Genomic DNA, 25,038 nt, shown 5'->3' on the forward strand with positions numbered 1-25,038 from the left:
AGCCCTAGGTTTCTTTGTGTAGCTAACTGTAGAGATGGTTGGCTGTGAAGACCTATTGCCACCCAGTTTCCAATGAAGTGCCCATTTATTTTTGTCAGATTACCTTTCTATCACAGAGATGTTTAGAAGGGCTGTGCTGTTTTGATTATAATGTCTAGAATTGATTGAACCTTTATATACATTGGATTATATATACATTTGATTATATTACATGCAATGTGTCCCATATTTTTAGCATGTCTGCATCCAAAGGGTTTGTATACAATGTGCCTGTTCTGTGACTACATAACAATAAAGATCACTTCCTTTAACACAGCTTTGACTTCAGTAATGTTTGTACTTTGATCTACAAGATTGAATAGAAGGCTGTTGCGAATTCTGGCAAGCTGAGAGGAGGGGGTTGCATTCTCCCACATCTTGGCCCCCAGGACCAATATTGAACAGTGTTCATACCTGTTCTGTGCGTGCTACCTCAAACATCTTGTAACATTTGCTCATTCTCATCTTGTATTAAATGCAAGTACAAATTCATTGCTAGTTTGAGTATTGTACCCAGAGTAGGAATGTTTAATTATGTAGATTCTTTGTAACCATTAGTGGGATCAAGGCATGTACATCTTGAGATGCGAGTTATAGCTAATGTGCTAGATATCCTCCTTTAGGTTAACTCGAGATCCTAAAACATGGGAAGAATGCAGAGTCTTTGGAGAAGATTCAGAAGAGGTTTATTTGGATACTGCCTGGATTAAAGGGTGTGGCTGTGTGGCACAAACTTGCATTATTTCCTCCGGAGTGTCAGAAGGCTGAGCAGAGCTTTTAAAATTTAAGGCCGGTGGGGCATAGTGGATGCAATATAGTAGTGCCATTCAGTGGCTTTTAGATCGGCACACGGATTTTCGGGGAATGGGCCACGTGCAGTCCAGAGGGATTAGTTTAGCACCAGACATTGTGGGCTGTTGTATGTTGCACAGAAAATTGTGATCTGCTATACGAAGCAGTTTGTTCTTGTGATCCTAAATAGTTAATGATACATTACTGGGCACCTGCATGCCAAATATTGGCTGAAGCTATTGTTAACTTGAACTTAAACATATGATGATACTCTTGCATGCTATCCATCAGTGAAGAGCCCTGATAAAAGTGTCTCAGCCCAAACCGTCAACTGTTTACTCCTTTTCCATAGATGCTGCCTGGCCTGCTGAGCTCCTCCTCCTCCATTTTGTGTGTATTTGTGGAAGTTCTGTTGAGCAGCTAATTTAAATGCGCTGCAGGTGACTATGAAATAAGTTTATTGAAGTCAGAGCCCTGGTTGTACTGACAAAATCAGGTGGTTGGAACTGACAGTCAGGAGTTTGATTACCAGTGTGCTGGGGGGGAGGTGCGGGTGCGGGAGGGGAATGTGCAGAGCTTTAAATGCTGGAAGTCTGATTTTAAAAAGTGGAGTAAGACGCAGTTGGTCAGGCAGTAGCTGCACATATTGACATCTCAGTTTTACTGAGCGGAGGGCATGGGAATTCCTGTACAGGCAGAGGTGATACAAAATGGCATAATTTGCAAGCTGATGTCTATTTTCAGTACTTTCCTACAAAATGTTCTTAAACATGGATTACATTTAAAGACAAAGCATAAATTATATATATTTAATCTGCATGTAACTATCTAGTCAGTAAAATGCTGTTTTGAAGTTGTATTTGACCGAGGAGCAAGTCTAGTCTTTCTAGCTGTACTGAGCCGTTACTAAGATTTAGTGTTTTTTTACTATTTATGATCACTGCAGAAAAGGACAAAGCACAAATTTTGATAGATGATTTAGTACAAATCAAACAGCTGTTTAAATGCTTCTCATTGCTCTGGGTCTGAGTTGCATTCATGATGGTTTAAGAGGTGGGGGAAATAATCCCAAAGGAGAGTATGGGATGGGACAGTCCAGTCTAGAACCCCCTGTCCCACCAGCTCCACATGAGAAGATGCACAGAGGGTTAGGTAAGGGGAGTAAAGAAAACAAGTTCATGGCAGACACTAAAGCAAGGAGGGCATTTAAAAAAAAAACAAATCCAGAGATACTTTAAAATCATTAAGAGAATTCCTGAAAAGAATGGGTTACTGAGAATCAAAAAAATATCCTGCGGGGGGGATGCATGAAGCTCTTGCAGAGAAAAAGTAAAGTAAAACTGATTGTGGCCACTTCTGTGGCAGGAGTTCATCACTTTATTTTATAATTGTGCTGGTAGTACCTAGAAAATTATCCTTTGAAATTTATCTGTCCACAATTAAAATGACTCACCTATGAAAATTCAGCAATGATTAAAATTCAATAGACAAATGCTGAACAGTTAATAGTAACTATTACAGAGTTCCAACCTCAGCACCAACCATGATTTTTAGTTGCCAATTGATCTGGTCTATGCTTGCATTCTGTTAGCTTAAGAATCCCCAATATAGAAGTTTAAACTATTATACTCTTGTTTATGTAAATCCACAATTTGAAAAGGCACAACTGGTATACATGATTCTGGCATCTCTAAACAAGGTGCAGCAAATTGAGTCTGACATTCTCTTAGTAGTACAGTATACAATTTTCAGTCATTGGAATGCATTTCTTCATTAGACAATGGACGCATTCAAATAAACATTCATACTGTTTCAATGCAATCAAAAATCTGTCTTTAACTAGGCAGAATCCCAGTCTTTATAAACACTTGTGATGGAACAGGAATACAATCAGAGTATGTGATCATATAAATGAATGTCAGACGAAAATTGATAAAATTAAAAATCAATTTAAGATTCAAAAATGTGTAGATTTAATCAATAAATCAACTACTGAGTGATAAAATTTGTGTAACAAGTTTTAACAATCATTAAGGAGTTGTAAAGAATAGTTTACTGTTATGTACTAATGAGTACCCACAGTCAAATATCTTCTTCAGAAACAAGGCAATAGAAATCTGTTCTTGTTCCATAATTTCGAGATCCCAGATCTGCAATATCTAATTCATCTCTATCTGTACTTTCACAAGGAAATTCCATGCTGGGGTTTGCCTTTGGCATACTGGGAAGGGCTGATACAGGTGGAGGTGGCCCTTTGTAAATTGGACTCCGGACTCCTAGGATAAAATGATATAAACAAACTGTCACTTAAGAACATACTCATAATTGGAGGAAAACTCCAAACACCCAAATGTAATCAAACTCTCACTGTTATGGACGTACTCTTAATTGGAGAAAAATTCCAAACGTCCACACTGATCCATATAAGATGTTAGGATTTATAAACAAAAGTCAGGCAGACTATTAAATGAAGGAGTAAAGTTATAGAATACATTTAGAAATTAAAGCTATATCTTCTAGTGTTTGAAATTTCTACCCTGAGATATCTGTGAGCATAGAGTAGCACAGGAACAGACCCTAATTACACTAGTAATTAAATGCCTAAACTAAACTAATGCCTTCTGACACTATCCATATCTCAATTTTTGAAAACATCTATCAAGTCTCCCCTCAGCCTCCAAAGTTTCAGAGAAGCTGATTTTGCCCGCCCTGTCTTGTACCCAATACTCATCCAGAGAGTATAACAATGAATTGCTTCTGCATCGTTGCTAATACCTTCACTACACACTTTGAAGCCACAAAATGTGAAAAATAACAAGCCCCACTACAAAGATCCCTATTTGTCATTAGGAGAGGAAAGTTTGATTCTGAGAAACTAGATCACTTATAGCCATAATGTATTAACTTGCATAGATGTTGACCTGGAGTTGTGGTGCAGGCAGGGAGCAGGGACAACCAGATGGAAAGGATTGCGCAAGATGGAACCAGCTAGAGCTACAGTCAAAGAGGGAGACAAAATCGGAAGTCTAGAGTGCAAAACTAAATGAACAAAATATGGGGGAGTAACAAATAGGAGTTCAGTTGGAGGAAAGGAAATAAGTACATTGCAGATCAGAATTAACAGAACATTGGAACCAAGACAGCAGCTGAAAGTACAGCCACTAAATCTCACCATTTGAAAAGTTCTTTCCATCCCCTATGTATTTCTATTTCTTGCCTCCTTTGAAACCTCCAAATTCAAAGATCATAATTTTTGGTAACGTAGCCTAATACCTCTTAACAGGCTTTTAAATTCAACATAATCACTTGATTTTATCATCTTGTATCCTATTCAACAAACTATTTGATAGGTATTCTCTCATTTTTAAATTATCCACTCACCCAGGTCTCCTTCAGGGTCAGGGTCAGATCTGCAGTCCAAGTAATCTGGATTGAGGATCAGCATAGGGTCCTTATCATCCTGGAGTCGAGTCTGAGGATCAGCCATGGTATTTCGCTGAGGTATGATCCGAGGCAAAAGCAATCGTAACTCTTTCCAGAATTCAGAGGACGGGGTCTGTTAAAGAAGCAGTTCAGGGATATTTGGTAAGAATCGTATCTAAATTCAGATCTTCCAGGTTTTCCTGTCATATTGTATACTGTATGTTCAGATATACAGTGCCTTGGGATTCATACTTTCCATAGCTTTGAATCTGCTGAATCAAGAAAAGAATCAAATACCCAAGTTCAGAATCCTTTAACTCATTAAAGAAGTTACAAAACTATTTCTATAAAAACATTGAAATGAGGAAGCACAGACTGCATGAAGCAGATCGAATTACTGCTTACCTTTGCACATTGTTGATATACTGAATTGTTCCACCCACTCTTCACAGCTGAACTGTCAACCTGGCCCATCCATCTTTGCTCAATGGGAAGCAATTAAACCACATGTTCTATTAACCAGTTTTTATGCTTTTTCCCACTTACACTCTTTCACTTTGTGATTTACTCAGATCCATTTCTGTATCAGGCTACATACTCATTGCAAACATTTATGAAAAAGATTTAACAGCCAATTAACCTGCTAGGTCCTGAGGTCATAAAAGTGCTGTTGAGGGTTTCAGCTGCGGTAGAAGCCATATATCAAGATCTAGTATTGGAAAACTGGAGCTCTTTGGGCATAATGTTTTGATCAGTGGTTTAAAAAAAATGTATGATTGCACGTCTGCAGTTTTACTCAGACTCAATGAAATTAGCAGATTTTTGCCTGAACAAGATGAATTGCTGTATCAGAGCTTCCTGGTCACTCTTTGTCATTAGTATTATTTTTAAACTTCAGATTGCTTACTTAATTTAAATTCCCCAGCTGTTACTGTGGCACTTGAACATTACTTCCAGATTGACTCTGAATTACTAGTTCAGTAATTAAATTGAACTTGTGTAGTGAGACTGTCATGAAGGACCAGCAGATAGATGATGAGTCAAAATTGCAATCAGTGGGGTGAGTTGCAGTGTAAAAGGGGGACAAAATCAAGAAGGATGACAGAAACAGGACTGTAGGTGTTATATTTGAATACATACTATGGAATAAGGTAGATGATCTTGTAGCTTAGAGATTGGCAGGTATGTTGTGGGACTGAGTCAGGGCTGAAAGAAGATTACAGTTGGGAGCTTAACATCTAGGGATACACACTGCATCAAAAGGACTGGCAAGTAAGCAGAGGGGGTGGTGTGGCTTTGTTGCAAAAATAAAATGAAATCAAATCCTTAGAAAGCGGTCACAGAGAATCAGAAGATGTAGAATCCTTGTGGGTAGAGTTAAGAAACTGCAAGGCTAAAAAGATCCTGATGGGATTTGTACAGGACTCCAAACGGTAGCCAGGATGTGAGCTACGAATTACAATGAGAGACAGAAAATGTCTGTCAAAAGGGCAATGTTACGATAGTTATGAAGAGATTTCAATATGCAGGTAGATTGGAAAAATCAGGTTAGTGCTGGATCCTAAGAGAGAACTTGTAGAATACCTACAAGATGGCTTTTTAGAGCAACTTGCGGTTGAGCCCACTAGGGATTCAGCTATTCTGGATTGGGTGTTGTGTAATGAACTGGATTTGATTAGGGAGCTTAAGGTAATGGAACCCTCGGGAAGCAGCAATCATAATATGACAGAATTCACCCTACCATTTGAGAGAGAGAAGCTAAAATTCGATGTATCAGTATTACAGTGGAGTAAAGGGAATTACAGAGGCATGGGGGAGGAGCTGGCCAGAATTGATTGAAGGAAATACTAGCTGGGGAGACAGCAAAGCAGCAATAGTTGGAGTTTCTGGGAGGAATTCAGAAGGCACAGGGTAGATAAATCCCAAAGAAGTAGTAGTAAAGGTGGGATGATGCAGCCGTGCCTGACAAGGGAAGTCAAAGCCAAAATAAAAGCAAAAGAGTGGGCATATAGTAGAGAAGGATTCGTGGGAAGTTAGAGGATTGGTAAACTTTTAAAAATCCAACAGAAGACAAATAAAAAAGCTCTCAGGGAAAAGATGAAATATAAAGGTAACATACATCAAAGTTGCTGGTGAACGCAGCAGGCCAAGCAGCATCTATAGGAAGAGGCGCAGTCAACGTTGCAGGCCGAGACCCTTCGTCAGGACTAACTGAAGGAAGAGTGAGTAAGGGATTTGAAAGCTGGAGGGGGAGGGGGAGATGCAAAATGATAGGAGAAGACAGGAGGGGGAGGGATAGAGCCGAGAGCTGGACAGGTGATAGGCAAAAGGGGATACGAGAGGATCATGGGACAGGAGGTCCGGGAAGAAAGACAAGGGGGGGGGGTGACCCAGAGGATGGGCAAGAGGTATATTCAGAGGAACAGAGGGAGAAAAAGGAGAGTGAGAGAAAGAATGTGTGCATAAAAATGAGTAACAGATGGGGTGCGAGGGGGAGGTGGGGCCTTAGCGGAAGTTAGGGAAGTCAATGTTCATGCCATCAGTTTGGAGGCTACCCAGACGGAATATAAGGTGTTGTTCCTTCAACCTGAGTGTGGCTTCATCTTTACAGTAGAGGAGGCCGTGGATAGACATGTCAGAATGGGAATGGGATGTGGAACCAAAATGCGTGGCCACTGGGAGATCCCGCTTTCTCTGGTGGACAGAGCGTAAATGTTCAGCAAAGCGGTCTCCCAGTCTGCATCGGGTCTCACCAATATATAAAAGGCCACATCGGGAGCACCGGACGCAGTATATCACCCCAGTCGATTCACAGGTGAAGTGATGCCTCACCTGGAAGGACTGTTTGGGGCCCTGAATGGTGGTAAGGGAGGAAGTGTAAGGGCATGTGTAGCACTTGTTCCGCTTACACGGATAAGTGCCAGGAGGGAGATCAGTGGGGAGGGATGGGGGGGATGAATGGACAAGGGAGTTGTGTAGGGAGCGATCCCTGCGGAATGCGGGGGGGCGGGGAGGGAAAGATGTGCTTAGTGGTGGGATCCCGTTGGAGGTGGCGGAAGTTACGGAGAATAATATGTTGGACCCGGAGGCTGGTGGGGTGGTAGGTGAGGACCAGGGGAACCCTATTCCTAGTGGGGTGGTGGGAGGATGGAGTGAGAGCAGATGTACGTGAAATGGGGGAGATGCGTTTAAGAGCAGAGTTGATAGTGGAGGAAGGGAAGCCCCTTTCTTTAAAAAATGAAGACATCTCCCTCGTCCTAGAATGAAAAGCCTCATCCTGAGAGCAGATGCGGCGGAGACGGAGGAATTGCGAGAAGGGGATGGCGTTTTTGCAAGAGACAGGGTGAGAAGAGGAATAGTCCAGATAGCTGTGAGAGTCAGTAGGCTTATAGTAGACATCAGTGGATAAGCTGTCTCCAGAGACAGAGACAGAAAGATCTAGAAAGGGGAGGGAGGTGTCGGAAATGGACCAGGTAAACTTGAGGGCAGGGTGAAAGTTGGAGGCAAAGTTAATAAAGTCAACGAGTTCTGCATGCGTGCAGGAAGCAGCGCCAATGCAGTCGTCGATGTAGTGAAGGAAAAGTGGGGGACAGATACCAGAATAGGCACGGAACATAGATTGTTCCACAAACCCAACAAAAAGGCAGGCATAGCTAGGACCCATATGGGTGCCCATAGCTACACCTTTAGTTTGGAGGAAATGGGAGGAGCAAAAGGAGAAATTATTAAGAGTAAGGACTAATTCTGCTAGACGGAGCAGAGTGGTGGTAGAGGGGAACTGATTAGGTCTGGAATCCAAAAAGAAGCGTAGAGCTTTGAGACCTTCCTGATGGGGGATGGAAGTATATAAGGACTGGACATCCATAATATAAAGGTAAGCTAGCCAACAAATTCAAAAAAGATACGCAAGTGTTTGCAGAGGGGAAAAAAGAGCTGAGAGTAGATACTGGACCATTGGAAAATGATGCTGGTAGTAATGGAGGACAAGGAAATAGTGGACGAACTGAATGAGTATTTTGCATCAGTCTTCAATGCGAAAGACACTAGCAGTATGCCGGAAGCCCAAGAGTATCAAGGAGCAGGATGACTGTTGTTGCTATTAGTGGGGAGAAGATGTTTGGGAAACTGAAAGGTCTGAATGTAGGTAAATCACCTGGACCAGATGGACTACACCCCAGTGCTCTGAAAGAGGTGGCTGAAGAGATTGTGAAGGTATGGGTAATGATCTTTCAATAATCACTAGATTCTGGAATGCTTCTGGAGGACTGGAAAATTGCAAATGTTACTCCACTCATCAAGAAGGGTGGAAGGCAGAAGGAAAGAACCTATCAGCCAGTTAGCCTGGCCTGAGTGGTTAGGAAGACGTTGGAGTTGATTGTTAAGGATGTGGTTTTGGGGTACATGGAGGCACATGATAAAAGTAGGCTGTAGCCAGCATGGTTTCCTCAAGGAAATATCTTGCCTGACAAATCTGTTAGAATTCTTTGAAGAAATAACAAGCAGGATAGACAAAGGAGAATCAGTGGATGTTGTGTACTTGGAATTTCAGAAGGCCTTTGACAAGATGCTGCACATGAGGCTGCTAAACAGGATAAGAGTCCATGGTATTACAGGAAAGATACTAACATGGATTGAGCATTGGGCAATTAGCAGGAGACAAAAAGTGGGAATAAATGGAGCCTTTTCTGCTTGGCTGTTGGTGGTTCGTGGTGTTCCACAGGGGTCAATGTTAGGACCGTTTCTTTTTACATTGTATGTCAATGATTTGGATGATGGAATTGATGGCTTTGTGGCCAAATTTGCAGACAATACAAAGAGAGGTGGAAGGGCAGCTGGTGTTGAGGAATCAAAGAGTTTGCAGAAAGACGAGGATGGATTAGGAGAATAGGCAAAGAAGTGGCAAATGGAGTACAGTTTTGGGAACTGTATGGTCATGCACTTTGGTAGAAGGAATACTATTTTCTAAATGAGAAAATTCAAAACTGGTGCAAAGGGACTTGGGAGTCCTAATACAGGATACACTATTTGCAGGTTGTTAATGGTCAGGAAGGCAAATGCGATGTTAGCATTCATTTTGAGAAGACTAGAATATAAAAGCAAGGATGTAATGCTGAGGCTTTATAAGGCACTAGTGAGGCCTCATTTGGAGTACTGTGTGCAGTTTTTAGCCCCTCATTTAAGAAAGGGTGTGTTGACATTGGAGAGTATTTAGAGGAGGTTCACGAGAATGGTTCTGGCATTGAAAGGGTATTGTATGAGGAGTAATTCATGGCTTTGGACCTTTACTCATTGGAATTTAGTAGAATGAGGGGGATCTCATTGAAACCTATCGAATGTTGAAAGGCTTAAGTAGTGTGGATGTAGAGAGAAGTTTTCCTATGGTGAGTGAGTTTAGGACCGGGAGCACAGCCTCAGAACACAGGGATATCCATTTTGAATGGGGACGTGAAGGAATTTCTTTGGCCAGAGTGTGGTGAATTTGTTTCAGTAGGTGGCTGTGGAGGTCAAGTCTTTATGTATATTTAAGGCAGAGCTTGATAGATTTTTCATTAGTCAGGGCATGAAGGGAGAAGGCAGGAGATTGGGGTTGAGAGAAAAATTGGATCAGCCAATTAATATGCTCCTGTGTCTTTTGGTTTTATAATTGCTTCAATATATTGGGCCTAGGGTAGGTCACTGAGTTCCTTTATACAAATGAACAATGCAAAGCCCTGCTCCTGTCTGTTCCCCAGTGGAGTCACTGGGTGTATTTAAGGTGGTGCTTGACAGGTTCTCAATTAGTCAGCGATGAAAGATTATGGGTAGAAGGCAGGAGAATAGGATGAGAGAGAAATGGTTCAGCCATGATAAAATGGCGGTGCAGACTCTTTGGGCCGATTGACCCAACTCTGCTCCTACGCCTCATGGTCTAAACATTCCAGTGACGAATTTAAATTTGATCTGTTGTAATGATACTAAGCTCTGGATCTGCATGTTCTCACCATTTAGTGAACTTTGAAGTTTGCACCTCATCTTCATGCTTGCTTCAGTATGCCCATTCAGTGAGGGCTGGTTTACTAGTGAAGGATACATCATGCAGAATGAGACCTCATACAGCACTGGCTCCCACTTCCCCATTCTTTTTCTTGATCATCTCATCATGAAATGCAATCTTTAAATGTCATCTTGCATTCTTGTGTGTGAATGTACAAAAAATATTTAAAATAGTTCTTGATTCGTGTTTCATTCACAGTTAGCTTTGAAGGTAAGACACTGTACCATTGATGTAGCAGTCCAGAGCAGGACAGTGATGTTTTTTCTCTGCGCTTTAAGGAGTTGTATGGCAGGGTGAGACAGTTCTCTGTAATGGTTCTCAAACATGATAAAGATGGGCTTCCTGGAGAGATCCAGCAGATTCCAGAGGGCTTCTCTGTGGATTGCAAGGTATATCTGTAAGTACTCCGACTACACAAATCAAACCATAATGGCAAATACTGAGTCTTACACCACTCTTTAGATATTAGGACCTGTAGTTGGACATAAACTAATCTGTACAATTCAGGCTTTAGCCATTCTAAATGACAAATGTAAAATGCTGGAGGGACTCAGGTCAGGCAGCAGCTTTAGAAATGAACGAACAGTCAGCGCTTCAGGCCAAGGTCCTCCTTCATGACTGGAAAGGAAGGGACAAGATGACAGAATAAAAAAGTGGGAGGAGGGGATAGCTTAAAGGTGATGGGTGAAGCCAGATGGGTGGGAAAGGTAAAGGGCTGGAGAGGAAAGAATCTAATAGGAGAGGAGTGTGGAGCATAGGAGAAAGGGAAGGCAGAGGAGACCCAGGGGTAGGTGATAGGCATGAGTAAGAGGTAAGAGGCCAGAGTAAGGAATAGGAGGGGAGTGAATTTTGTCTTACCAGAAGAGAAATTGATATTCATGCCATCAGGTTGGAGGCTACCCAGACAGAATATAAGATGTTGCTCCTCCACCTGGGGGTGGCCTCATTGTGGCACAAGAGGACACCACGGATTGATACGTTGGAAAGGGAATGGGAATCAGAATTAAAATATTTGGCCACCAGGAAGTTTTGATTTTGGCGGATGGATTAGAGGTGCTTGATGAAGCGATCTCTCAATTTACGACGGGTCTTGCGAGTGTAGAGGAGGTCTCATCAGCAGCACTGGACACATTAGATGACCCCAGCGGATTCATAAGTGAAGTCTTGCCTCACCTGGAAGGACTGTTTGGGACCATGAATAGAGGTTAAGGAAGAGGTGAACAGGCAGATGTAGCACTTTGGCCGTTGCAGGGATAAGTGCCGGGCTGGAGATTTGAGAAAAGGAATGAATGGACAAGGGAATCGTGGAGGGAGTGATCCCTGTGGAAAGCGGGAGGTGAGGGGGAGCTATATTTGGTGGTAGCCTCCCTTTGGAGATGGCAGAGGTTACGGAGAATGATGCTTTGATCGTGGAGGCTCATTGTGTCATAGGTGAGGACGAAATGAACTCTATCACTGTTAACGTGGTGTGAAGATGTGTTGAGTGCAGATGTTTGGAAAATGGAGGAGATACAGGGCAGGACAGCATCAATGGTGGAGGAAGTTCTTTGAAGGAAGAGAACATCTCTGATGTCCTAGAAAGGAAAGCCACATCTTGGGAACAGATGCAGCGGAGGCGAAAGAACTGAGAAAAGGGAATAGCATTTTTATAGGAGACTGGGTGGGAAGAGATATAGTCAAGACAACTGTGGCAATTGGTAGGTTCATATGAAAAAAATGCTGGCCGATGGTTTATCTCCAGAGATTGAGAAAGGGGAAGGAGGTGTCAGGAATGGACCAAGTGAATTTAAGGGCTGGGTGGAAGTTAAAGGCAAGATTGGTGAAATTGATGAGCTCAGCAAGGGTGAACATTATCAATGTATCGGAGGAAGAGTGGGGTGCATTACTGGGGAAGGCTTGGAACATAGACTGTTCAATGTAGCCAACAAAAAGACAGACATAGCTGTGGCCCCTGTAGGCACCTATGGCCTCCTCTTAAGTCTGGAGAAAGTGGGAGGAGCTGAAGGAAAAATTGTTGAGGACCAATTCTGCCAGACATGGGGTGGTGGTGGTAGTGGTGGAGGGGAACTGGTTGGGTCCTTTATTGAGAAAGAAGCTTTAAGGCCTTCTTGATGGGGGATAGAAGTGTATAGGGACCGGACATCCAAAGTGAAAATGAGGTAGTTAGGGCCAGGGAATTGAAAGTTACAGGATGTTGTGGATGTAGGTGGGAAGGGACTGAACCAAGGGGAATAGAATGGAGTTGAGGTACGAGGACACAAATTCAGTGCGGTATGAGCAGGCAGAGACAATAGGCCACGCAAACAGTCAGGTTTGTAGATCTTGGGTAGGAGGTAGAAGCGAGCAGCATGGGGTAAGGGAATTATGAGTTTGGTGACAGTGGATGGGAGCTCTCTAGAGTTGATGAGGTCAGTGATGGTGTCAGAGGCAGTTTTATAATTAGTCGGAGTGAGGCCCTCTTCAAGGGGTAGACATGAGGTGGTGACTGAGGGTTACCGCCTGCTCTCAGCAAGGTTCAAAATTTGCTTTACTATAAAGACTGGCTGCACAAGATACTACCTTCATATAAATGACACTACTTCCACCACGAGCAATATCAGACAAGACTGAGCCATACCCAGTCCATCAGTTTCCCCACAGTATTAGCTCACTGATAACCTACAGAGTACAACTAGATTCTTATTTCCAATATATGTTTGCCCATCTCCTTTATTTTATTCTTGGAAATATTGCATTAGTTTCTTGGTGGCTGAATAGGCTGAATGTGGAAACCAGTCCTATTGAATAAGATCATTCAGATTCAGCTAATGACTTGTATTAGTTTATCTTATCCAGAGCAGGAGGATTTGCAGTGTTAGCAAGTGTCATCTGAGGTCCCCTGCAGCACTGAGCTCACACAACACAGGAGACAGCAAATCTCAGCCTTCAAAGAAATCTGTAAAATTTCCCTCCTAACAATTTATCCTTTTGCTTTTCTTCTCAGTTTTCTAAGGAGCATCTGCATTGGAAAATATTTACATACATTTTACAGACTGAGGAGGGAGAAAGTAATTTTTGATTGCTGATGTTAAATAAGAACAAATATTAACCATCCCCCCAATCAGTTGAATCCACCTTCTTGCACACTCTACTCTATTGATATCAAATGAATTAAATATGCAGAAATGTGTTCAATTGACAAAACTCACAGGCCATATTAGATTAGATTGTATTTATATCTCCTATTATAAACACTGTCAAAAGGTGCATTGTTTAAGGATACAATGTATGTCCTAGCTAGTGATATCACTAACGTGTAATCCATTATATTTAAAAAATAATTTAGTTATACCATCTGTAAATAAATACAGAGTTCGCCAGTTCTTTAAATACAATCTGAGACATGGCAAACAATCTTAACCTCTGAAGTGCAACGTGGCCTCTCCTACACCAACGAGACTAAGCAACTGGTTTGTGGAGCACCTGTGTTCTGTCTACAACATCCGTCTTGAACTTTTGGCTATGTATTACTTCAATTTCACTTCCCATTCCTACACCAAGCTGTCCATGCTTGACCTTCTTTACTGCAGGGTGAAGTCAACTGTAAGCTAGACAAAGAACAGCTCATTCTGTTTGGATTGTCTATAACCTAAAGGTATGTATGCTGAAGTTTCCAATTTCAGGTAACCCTGATTGCCATTACCCACCGAAACTCCTCCCTGTTGGGTTACATCTACTCACCTCTCTCTTAAATTCCATTATCACCTTCCTTATTCATCAAATTCCAGCACTTATTGCATTTTTGTCCCCTACTTATCACATCACACTTCAGCCTTTGTCTCCACCTCCCCAATTACCTCCATCTGGCCCTCTAGTGTTTTCTTCTACCCTCCACCCATGTTGGCTTCCACCCCTCACCTACATGCCTGTCTCCCAACTCCATCCCTCCGCTTCCCTCACCTGGCTTCATATGCACAAAGAATGACAACATTCAACAATTATACAGAATAAAGTATTATATAAAAATAATGTTAGTAGTACAGATATGGAAAAATGTGTATAACACCAGTATATATTTACAATGTAAACAGCATTCTAAAAAGTGGTTTAAAGTGTTTACAGAGCAGTGCAGTGACTGAGGTAATCAGTAGAGGGGAGTGGGGCTAACTAGAATGGTCGATCAGATTAACTGCCTGGGAAAAGACAAATTTAAAGATGATATGAATTTTTTTGTTCTAATTGACCTATAGTGCTTTACAGAAGGGAGCTTCTGGAAAAGTCAGTTTCCTGGGTGGTTAATGTCCAGAGTGATTTTTTTCTGTTTACTTCTTTGTCCTGGGCACATACAAGTCCCTGCAGTGATGGTAGACTGCGGCCAATAATCTTTTCTATTGTCCTGCTGTAGATTTTGGATACTGTGAGAGCACGTTGAATCAAACCAGACAGTAATGGCTGACGTGAGGATACTCTCCATGACAGCAGTATAGATTTGCACCAGTTTGTTCTGGGGAAGAAAGAAATTTACCAACTAGCTCATGCAGTGCATCCTCTGCCAAGCCTCTTTGTTAATGAAGGAGATATGGTTCTCCCACAGGAGATCCTGTGAAATAATGATGCCCAGGGACCGGAATGTTGAAACGGTGCTAACTGTAGAGATGTTGGTGACAAGTGGGCGGAGAGAGCAGACCCGTTCCTCCTGAGGTTAGAGATGCAATTTCAGGGCATTCAGCTCCAAGTTGTTGTGATTGCATCAGATACTAACTTGTTTACTTCCTGGTGGTAATTGGATTCTTCGCCTCCGGTGATTAGTCCACAACTTGATAAGTTCAAGAGATGGATCACTGAAATGCAGTCACTGGTTCAGAGAAGAGAGGGGAGAGAACACACCCCTGCAGTGCCCCAGTGCTGAGCGAGTGGGTTGTGGAGAAGTGCTTGCCTAGTCTCACACACTGCCTCCTGTCAGAGAGCAAGTTTGAGATCCACCTGCAGATGGGACCTGGTCGAGTTTGGAGAGTTTCTCTTGCAGAAGCTGAGGGATGATGGTATTGAAGGCTGCACTGAAATCAACAAAGAAAGTCCTGACACACTACTGCTCAGAACTGCACTAGAGTTGAAGAGTATGTTAAATTGATCATTGATCAGTAAGAGAACCACAAATCCTGTGGACATTCTTTGAAAAGCCTGTACAGTAAATACCACACTGCCTCGCTCCTAGCCACTTCTCAGCTCAATAGAGTAAATAATACCTGAAGTTCAGCTTGCACCAGTCCTGCTCCAGGTACACCTTGCTCAATACCACGATCAGACGGCGGCAGCGACTAATGTTCATTATTAGCTCTGCAGAGGGCTCTAGATCAAAAGAGAAACATTATAGAATGGCAAACTAGTAAAGAGGCTTGAGGAGATATTACATCATACTAGCTATGTAAGGCACACAAGTTTATGACAAGGATATTTTTTCAAGTAAATTTATAAATCACTTCATGATTCAGTACAGATTCTCAGTTTCCTTATTCATACATCCTGGTGAGTTTGAATCATAAAAGGCTTTAGGTTGTGTGGAGATTTAAAGGCTGATGGAAATTAAGAGCGTGTTATAGCCTCACAAACCAAGCAGCTCAAGGTCAAAGCCAATTTGTCAGTCTTGAACAAGGTAGAGAGAGTAAAGGCTCTAAATGTCCCTGCAAAAGAGACAATGAAACTCAGCTCCTGGATTTTATTCAATGATTCCTGATCGAACATGTGCATATGAACAATTCAGCCCAAATGCTGCTCACTGCCAAGTTGTCTGCTGATATTCACTAAGTTACTCATCATGAATAGGTACTTTGGTGAGACTGGTAGCTGGCAGCACTGGAAAGAAATGTATCCTGGCATCTAGATTCCTCCCTAGGGCCTGCAGCCCAGAACAGAGAAAGTGTAACAGACTTCTGATTAACAGCTTAGGAGAGGTACCTGACCCCGGCAGGATATCACTGTCATCTAAGTGCAGCTTGTAGCCATATCGGTTCTCCAAATGTGGCTTCAGGATGAAGTTGACGAATTTCCGGTCATCATCAGCAGATACGTAGGAAACATAAGCATCATACAGCTTACCATCTGGGAGGAAAATCACAAGTAGAAATTAACAGCCCAGCATTCCTGATCAACACATTTGCAGAATGGAAATTTTGAATCTTGTCCCAATATTGTCATCTAGCTGACCCCTTGCCATATGCAGAAAATATCAGACTTGGTAGTAGTGTACAGATCCCATAAGGGGAAGAGGGTGAGTGAAGAAAGAACACTATATACAGGTATGTTCATAAATTCTTGTAATGTAGAAGCAGATTATTTGGCCCATCAAGTCGATGCCAGATCTCAAAATATTCTCTTCTGTCCATTAATGCACTGCAACCTGCTCATCAAATCTTCCAATTCCCCCGCCACACACTCAGAGTAGGAACAACTTACACTTGCAGGTTTACCAACCAGCAAGACTTCGGGATGTCTGAGGAAATCGGAGCATGGGGGAAAACTTATACAGTCGAGGGAGAATATGCAAACTCCTCACAGAAAGCACTGAAGGTCGGGCTAAAACCCGGGTCATGGGGGTGTGTGGCAGCAGCACGAATGACTGCACCACCATCTTAAGGTACACAGTGCAAGGGAGATTAGTGAAAGGGGTTGTGATTGGGCAGATGATCAAGGTGAGATCGTGACACTGCCTGGTGAGAGGACTGGTCTAAAGTGCTGAGGACCAGCAGTGGATGCAGGTGGGATGATTAGTAGCCCTGAAGGAAAGGAGACACCTCCCTGAGGTAACAGACACACCAGAATTCACCACAGGTGACCTACGGACAGCATGGCTCTTTAATTAACACAAAGCATGCATCAACCCTCTGGTTAGGACCTATTTCAGTTTTCATGCAAGATACATATCTCAATATGCATGTAATGCAAACAATTTCAGCGTGCTTCGGCTCCAGAATATAAATGGGCCACCGAGCACAAAGGTTTGTGACATTGGGGTGTAGTATTTACATAGTTTTAATCAAAAAGGCTACCAGAATATTAGCCCTTTATACAGTGTTTAGTGGACTGGAACATAGCAGGATAAACACTATGTTACTGCTGTACAGACTACAGCTGAAGAAATATGAACAACTCTCACACCATCCCTCAGGAAGAGTGAATTTGCCTTGGTGAGGATGCAGCATTGTCTTAACCAAAATGATATCATAAAATGATGGCAAAGGTTTAGTTATGCTGACAAATTTCACAATGTAGGATTGTGCTCCCTGGAATTTAGAAAACCCAGGGGGTTTTGTGATTGGTCAGCTGAGAAGAAACAGGCGTATGTCGTGAGATGTTGTTCAAGGACCACTTGTGAAGAGAGCAGTAAACTGAATTTCTAGATAGAGCTGCCTTGCATTCGTAACTCTGTTTCTCTCACCATAGGTGTTGCCCAGTCAGAAGGCATACAGTACTCCAGCATTTATTATTTACAATTAATAAAACAGCATGCTGAGTTCTGTCTTATTAGGGTTGAAACAGAATATTCAGGACGTTTTCAGGTCAAGTGAAGCATTGCAGGCGGGTTCAGGACATCTTGTATTAGTATTTTGGTAACTGAAGTAAACTTCAGGAATAAACATCACTTACCATTGACTTCAAACTCTCCATATTTGTTCCTGTACCAGAGCTGCAAATCCAGTCTGCACTTCACGTACAGCAATCCAACCAGAAGTAATGCAGCAAGCACCAAAAGGGCACCCAGTACTGCTGGGACATGACTGGCAACATCTACGACTAAGAGAGAGACAGTAAACAATAACTAGAAAGCACCGAGGCTGCTCAAAAGGATCACTGATTAATCAGGGTACCAAAGTAACAGGTTACAGAAACACAAATATTACTGAAGTAACTCAGCATCGGTGGGCGAGCAGAAATTGGTGATATTTTGTGCTGAAACGCTGCAAGAGTCCTGAGGCAGAGTTTCATCCTGAAATGCCAACAGTTTCTTTCCTTCCACAAGTGCCACTAGTCACGCTGAGTTCCTCCAGCAGATTGGTGATATTCCAGATACTAGCATCAGCAGTTTTTTTTTGCGAATCTAACAGGTTACAGAGTGTCCTAGCACAAACTTTAGAGCAGGACCATAAAGCAGAGGGGATCTTCATTTCTCAGAATGAAATACATTGCTATCCACTGAGATGGTACTGAGATTGTACAGCACCAACCATATCTTTATAGCTCTTTTATTTTGCTGATCAAGGTAAGGGATGCAATTATTGGGAAGCAAGGATATGATTTCTACTCAAGGCAATGTCAACCATGTTCAAGTCTGGTAACACATAGCCAAATCTGTTCTACTTCGATCCAATACACCTCAAGATGAGCAAAACATAAAGAGAAAGACAAAAGAACAAAACCTTGGCATTTGCTGCTGGAGGAACAACAACCGAACAATGTTTGACTCACCTGTCTTTTCCAGTGTGAAGGTCATGGATTCTTTTCTTATGAAACAGGTGAAGGTCCCATAATCAGCCTCATCTGCCAAGCTGACATTCAGAAAGCTGGAGAGAATCTTCTCTGAAACATTAAGCCTGATGACCAAAGAAAAAGTGGGATCAGTGGCATTAGATCCAGTACCTGTCTTGGGCAGGAACCTCTCAATCGCAGCAGCAGCTCCTGTCCACATGTTACCACATTATAATACTTCTCCCTCCACGTTCCATCATCTCATGCAGAATTACTTCACTTGAGGAAGCCTCAGATGCAATGCTATTCTCACCCCTTGAGTGAGAAGGTTGTGGATTTGAGATCTTTACCAGATTTTGACTTCATGCTTAGTGCTGTTTTGTGGGAATGCTGCATTGGTGAGAGTTTTGAACCAGATGAATAACCAGCTCCTACTCTACGATGTCTCAGAATGGAGTAAAAGTGCAGCATAGAAAGAGGCTATTTGGCAGGCAATTTTCACTGAAGACCTTTTATAGAAGATACATTTTCCTGGTGCTCTATATTTAACAAAATCTTATTTTCCCCTGTGATCTATTGTGCGGGAAGTGCTGACTTCTTTACCCACATAGTGTCGGTAACTAAGCTCGGGACAGACTGTCTCTAATTCGACCTTGACTAAGCTCCAAAACTCATTATCAAAACCACTTACCTCTGTTTTTGTCCATACCTCATTGGAAGCATTTCTGCATTACCCAACTCCCTGACCAGTACTGGAACACCTGTTACGTCTCTATCATTTTTATGGACCTGGCAAACGAAATGGCTCTTAAAACTTTACACGTGACTTGGGCAATTAGTTGAAGTGCAACAACAAACATGCCGAAGATCTGGATAAATTCTTCAAACAAGTCATAAACAGAGAAGAAAGAGAGGTTTTTTAACTGGGACAACCCCATGGAAGCCATTCGTACCTAGTTACTTTTCTCATGTAGCACTGCCAAAGGGTGAGCAATAATAGAAAGCAATGATGCAAACAAACAGATCATCTTGATTGCAGCCTGTCCTTCCTGATGCTGTGTACGGACAGGAAGAACAGTCTGCCATCAACATTATCGGCTCACTTGCATCACTGCTTTCTACGGAACTGTGCTGTAATAATACAAAGCCAATGACTTGTATGCACAAGTACTCGTGCAATGAAAGACTTATTTGCAGCAGCATCACAGGCACGTAACATCATAAAAACAGCATTCACAAGAGAAACAAATGATAGACATTTTTACAAGAAAAAGAAATGCAATTAGAAAAAAAATCCATTTGTGCAAAATGATCAGTGTTGCTCAACTGTAGTGGTGATCAGGGTTTTGCCAGTTGAATACATTTGAATATTATTTGGTTGTAAAGTTATCCGGAATATCCTGAAGGTACAAAAAGCTCTGTTGCCTATAAATACTTTAATGATTTCCTCCCTTTTAAACATGTACCTGTTCTTAAGGTAATTCATCCAAACAAATCTATGCCATTAAACTAATGTGTTATAGCTGTGCAAAAATGCAGTCCAAATCAAAGATAACATCCTTGTTCCATTTCTTAACTATGGGGAGCAAACAGATTAGTGGTTATTAGCACTAAATGAATATAAAAATACTAAACCAGGAATTGAGTTTGACAAGAGACCGTGGATCATCAATAGTTGACATTTCCATGCAGCTAATGTAACAATCAAAGGTGAATTTCATTCCTATTCTTCTAGAAATAAACCCAACAATATGTTTGGAATTTTTTTAACGTCTTATTTGCTTCTATGATGAGAGATAGTAAGAAAACATTCCCAACAGCGGAGGTATCTGAAACTTAAGGATACACATTTAGGGTAATTGGTATGTTCAGAGGGAATCTGAGGAAGAATTTTTTTTCCACGCAGAGGGTGGCTGAAATCTGAAATGCACAGCCTGGTGCTCTCTGATTTTCTAAAGAAGTAAAGCTGAATTGCCAAGGTATAGAAGGCTATGGAAGATGTGCTGATAAATGGGATTAGTACAGATGGGTACTTGATGGTCAGTTTGGTCATAGAAGGCTGAGGGACTCTATATAACCATGACTCTATAATAACAATTGTGGTCTTCATCTTCACAAAAGCATTGTAAGTAGATTCCATTTAAAGTTCTAATGCACAAGAAGTAATTTTCCATATCCTTCCTCCAAAAACTATTAATGTCCTTCATCTACAACTGCAAGAATTATGAAAAAGCATGTTTTCTCATACATGCTCCAGCAGTCTTCATTCAAAGGATGATCCATAGAACCTACTGTTTTGACTAAGTTTTTGATCATCTCTGTATTAGCAACTTCTTGTGTAGCTAACTTTCTTCCTATTTTCGGAGATTAAATTTAATATAGAGAAGCATTAAGGTTTGAGTGTTGGCATAAAGAAAGATAAAGTAAATGATACAAAGCAATTTTTGCAAGTAGCAGGACAAGAGGCTGTTTGAGAACACACACAGAAGATCTTTAGCTTGATAAATAGAGCCCAGGAGTACAATAGCAAAGAACTTAGGCTAAACTTTTATAAATCAAAGTTTCCACCTGGAACAGATTATCCATGTCTGGATGCCACACTTTGGGAACAAGACTGGGGTGTGTAAGAGGTGAAGTGTTTTACCAGAATGGTACTACCAATGAAAGTTTTCAGTTAGGTTTGTGAAATTACGCCTGTTCTGCTTAGAACCGTTTAAAAGAGAGAATGTTCACAATTATGAAAACAGTTAAAAGAATAAACCAATAGTGTCTGTTTCTAGTGGCAAAGAAATTGATAACCAAAGACATTGATTTAAAGCAGTTGGCCAAAAGACAAAGACAAGATTATGTCCCTCCATCCCCGCTCCACAATAAGTTATGATGGTCTGGTATACATTACCTATAAGGATAAATAAATTCAGTGGTATTTTCCCCCAAAATTAGACAAATGCTAAAAGGAGAATTACTACAGAAAAACAGCAGGTGATTGTGTGTAATTAGTGCCAACACAGAGTACACAGAATCACCTCCTTCCATGCTGCCTCATTCTAAGATTCTATAATTATTTATTTCCCAAAGGCTATCACTGCATAAACATATTAAGCTCCAGATGCTATACTGGAAATAGTGGGAAGGTAAGAAATGTGGAGATGAACCAATAAGCACCTGGCAGCAGTTTCCATTTTGTTTTCCCCAAATCCATAATTTATAATCTTAGAAAGATTGTGGGTTTGTTTACACTGACTACCTCAATGTTTGATGGGCACAACATCATCCAACTGCAGGTGTAATACCATGTAGACACTGATTGGGCTGATGCCCCCTGAGCAGTTGTGGGAGGGGAATTTTCATAGGAGGTTCTGATCCTTGTTCCCAATTGTTATAATGATAAAAGTTTCATATGTAGCTCCAGTTCACAAATTAGGATGAATTCTGTCAGCTACTGAACATCAATAACACAAAAAAATGGCACTTTGACCGGGGTAACACAACATGCAATCTACAATGATGTGGTAGCACAATGAGTTTGAGAAAAACAAAGTCGGAATCAGACAAAACCTCGCAGCAGTTTGTGTTACCTTGAATCTTGTCTCCCAATTTTCTTTCCTCTGGAAAGTAGGAGTTTTGCTAGATTGCAGTTCAATGGACATTGAATTATTACCTCATCATGTCTGTGTTAGCAGATCTTTAGATTATTGAGGGATGTCATAGATCAGCTTGTTCCAAGTCCAATTTTTACAGAATGGGAGGCCCAGCTCAGCAAATCAAGTTCAGTTTTGACCTGGGCAGAAATTAGGGTGCTTCAAACTGGTATTTCAGTACATGCTGGGCCCTGTATCTGTTCTCAGTACTTTAGTGCACATTTGCTTTCTGCATTATCAAACACAGAACATGACAACACAGTACAGGCCCTTCAGCCCACAATGTTGTGCCAAACTGTTAGCCTACTTACTCTAAGATCAATCTTCCTTCTACATAGCCTTCCACGTTTCTATCAGACAGCTCTATCTAGATTTCTTTATACAATGCAGATGTGTGGTTTAAATAAGGTTGTGTATCCCTTGTAGGTCTGGGATGTGAAATTCCTAGGAAGTCTGCAGTCAGGGGTGACTTTGAAGAATCCACAAATTACACCTGAATGAGCACAAATTACAATTTCGTTCCAAAGTAAATAGAAATTAGTTTTTGAAGCTAACCTGTTATGAAAAATGTGCCCCGAATAAAAATATCTATTGACATTCTTTGCTTCAAATGTCATTAATCTGCCACCAGATGGGGCCATAATGTAAAATAATGAATGGGAGCACGCTCAAAGAACAGAAAGGCAAACACGATTTATATATATTCATATCACACTCAAAAATACTTCACAGGTATTTCTGAGGATAGAACATGCAGCAGAATTATAATCTATTATGATCAGAGATTAAGGGAGCTAGGGCTTTACTCTTTGGAGAGGAGGAGGATGAGAGGAGACATGATAGAGGTGTACAAGATAATAAGAGGAATAGATAGAGTGGATAGCCAGTGCCTCTTCCCCAGGGCACCACTGCTCAATACAAGAGGATATGGCTTTAAGGTAAGGGGTGGGAAGTTCAAGGGGGATATTAGAGGAAGGTATTTTATTCAGAGAGTGGCTGGTGCGTGGAATGCACTGCCTGAGTCAGTGGTGGAGGCAGATACACTAGTGAAGTTTAAGAGACTACTAGACAGGTATATGGAGGAATTTAAGGTGGAGGCTTATATGGGAGGCAGGGTTTGAGGGTCGGCACAACATTGTGGGCCGAAGGGCCTGTACTGTGCTGTACTATTCTATGTTCTATGTTCTAGAATTCATTAGAGATTCTTTCCCCCTTTAGTACTAATTTCTGGAACGCATTAGCCTAAGATAGCTAGTTGTACTTCTGAATCACGAATAAAAAGATAGTAACAGAGCTCGTTTTAGGCTAATGCTTTCAAAAGCATTCCCAGCCCAGCGCACAGAAAGTAAATAGGCAGTCTGGCTGGCAGGTCGAAAAGCAATGATTGAGGAAGCAGTGCAGGGAATGTAGGATTAAGGAAGTGAAAGTCTGTAGGGCAGTTAGAACTAGTGCTCTTCCTAGAGAAAAATAAAGTTGAAAGAAGGCATTTGAGTAGCCAGGAATCCTTGTCTATATTTCTGTGGTGATCTGGATGACTATTCGTATTCGAAGTGCCACTGGTTAATGTGTTCTGTATCTTACTATATTTAATATTAATGCACTTTAGTTTGTTACTCATGTGTGATTCATCTGTAGATTTTATCCTTACCTTCATAAATTAGTGTGTCTGTGTTATGTGTACGACTGTGCTTTACACCCTGCTTCAGAGAACTATTGCCTTGTTTCTATAGACATTTTATGGTTATATACGTTATATATATAGTTAAATGACAATAAACTTGACTTGAGTATGAAGGTGTGATGAAAACAGACTCAGTAGTGATATGCAGAAAAAACTGGATTGATACTCAAGGAAAAATATGCACGTGTAAAAAGAAGTTGAATAAAAAGAATGGAACTGTTCTAAGAAAAATCTGTTCAGGCACAATAAGCCAATGGCCTCCTTTGTTCATTCTGTTAATTTCTCTCCCTTATTGTCACTGAATTACATTCTTCAAACACAAACATTAACAGTTCTCGTTAGTGACCTACTTGATCAGGGATTGGAAAAAGAAAGCAACTCCAGTGTCTAAACCTGTCTAAGTTGAAATAGATCATTAGCTTGGTTAATTGAAGGGACAGATTAACATGATTTTGTTGTCCACCAATAAATAACTGAATTGAAGATTTGATCAATTATATTACCTGTTATTGTCAGTCTGGATGTATTTACTACTGTTGGTGATCACCTGCTGGTCCTTAATCCACTGGATACTTGGGTCACACAAATTGAACTTGTGATCGTAGAGTATCTTCACTGTACAATTCAACACAACCCAAGATCCCAAGGAAAGTTTGTAAGTCTCATTTGTAGAAGGTGCCAGGAACTCAGGTGGATGGTTACAGAAACCGTCTGAAGCAAACAAAAACACATACACATTAAAGTTTAAAGTACATTTATTATTGTGGTTAAGGGGTCATTGCTATGATCCATTAACCACAACATATTTATTAGTGATTCAGAAGTCTTCCCTGCAAAAAAAATAGAATCTGCAAAATCTCTTCTACAGAAAGAGTAACAGGTATTTCTGTCTGTAAGGGCATTGCCAAAGCTGAAACATCTTTAATTATACAGGCAATCCTTGTGTTACAGTGATAGGGGAGGGGAACAGGACAAGGGATCTATTC

The 25,038-nt window shown here is 41.3% G+C and overlaps 1 protein-coding gene across 1 annotated transcript in view; it reads right to left on the bottom strand.

Annotated features, from left to right (window-relative positions):
* Positions 1-443: 443 nt before the first annotated feature.
* sigirr (single immunoglobulin and toll-interleukin 1 receptor (TIR) domain) overlaps positions 444-25,038 on the bottom strand; it is a 40,119-nt gene continuing 15,524 nt past the window's right edge. The window contains exons 2-9 of the mRNA XM_063062111.1: positions 24,556-24,763; positions 18,731-18,855; positions 17,912-18,058; positions 16,223-16,366; positions 15,514-15,616; positions 10,513-10,663; positions 4,213-4,387; positions 444-3,107 (exon numbers count right to left, since the gene is read on the bottom strand). Coding sequence (XP_062918181.1) covers positions 2,914-3,107; positions 4,213-4,387; positions 10,513-10,663; positions 15,514-15,616; positions 16,223-16,366; positions 17,912-18,058; positions 18,731-18,855; positions 24,556-24,763 — 1,247 coding nt within the window. The 3' untranslated portion in view covers positions 444-2,913. The remainder of the gene's footprint in view (positions 3,108-4,212; positions 4,388-10,512; positions 10,664-15,513; positions 15,617-16,222; positions 16,367-17,911; positions 18,059-18,730; positions 18,856-24,555; positions 24,764-25,038) is intronic.

The sequence above is a fragment of the Mobula hypostoma genome, chromosome 11 (genome assembly GCF_963921235.1).
Source record: "Mobula hypostoma chromosome 11, sMobHyp1.1, whole genome shotgun sequence".
NCBI lineage: Eukaryota > Metazoa > Chordata > Chondrichthyes > Myliobatiformes > Myliobatidae > Mobula > Mobula hypostoma.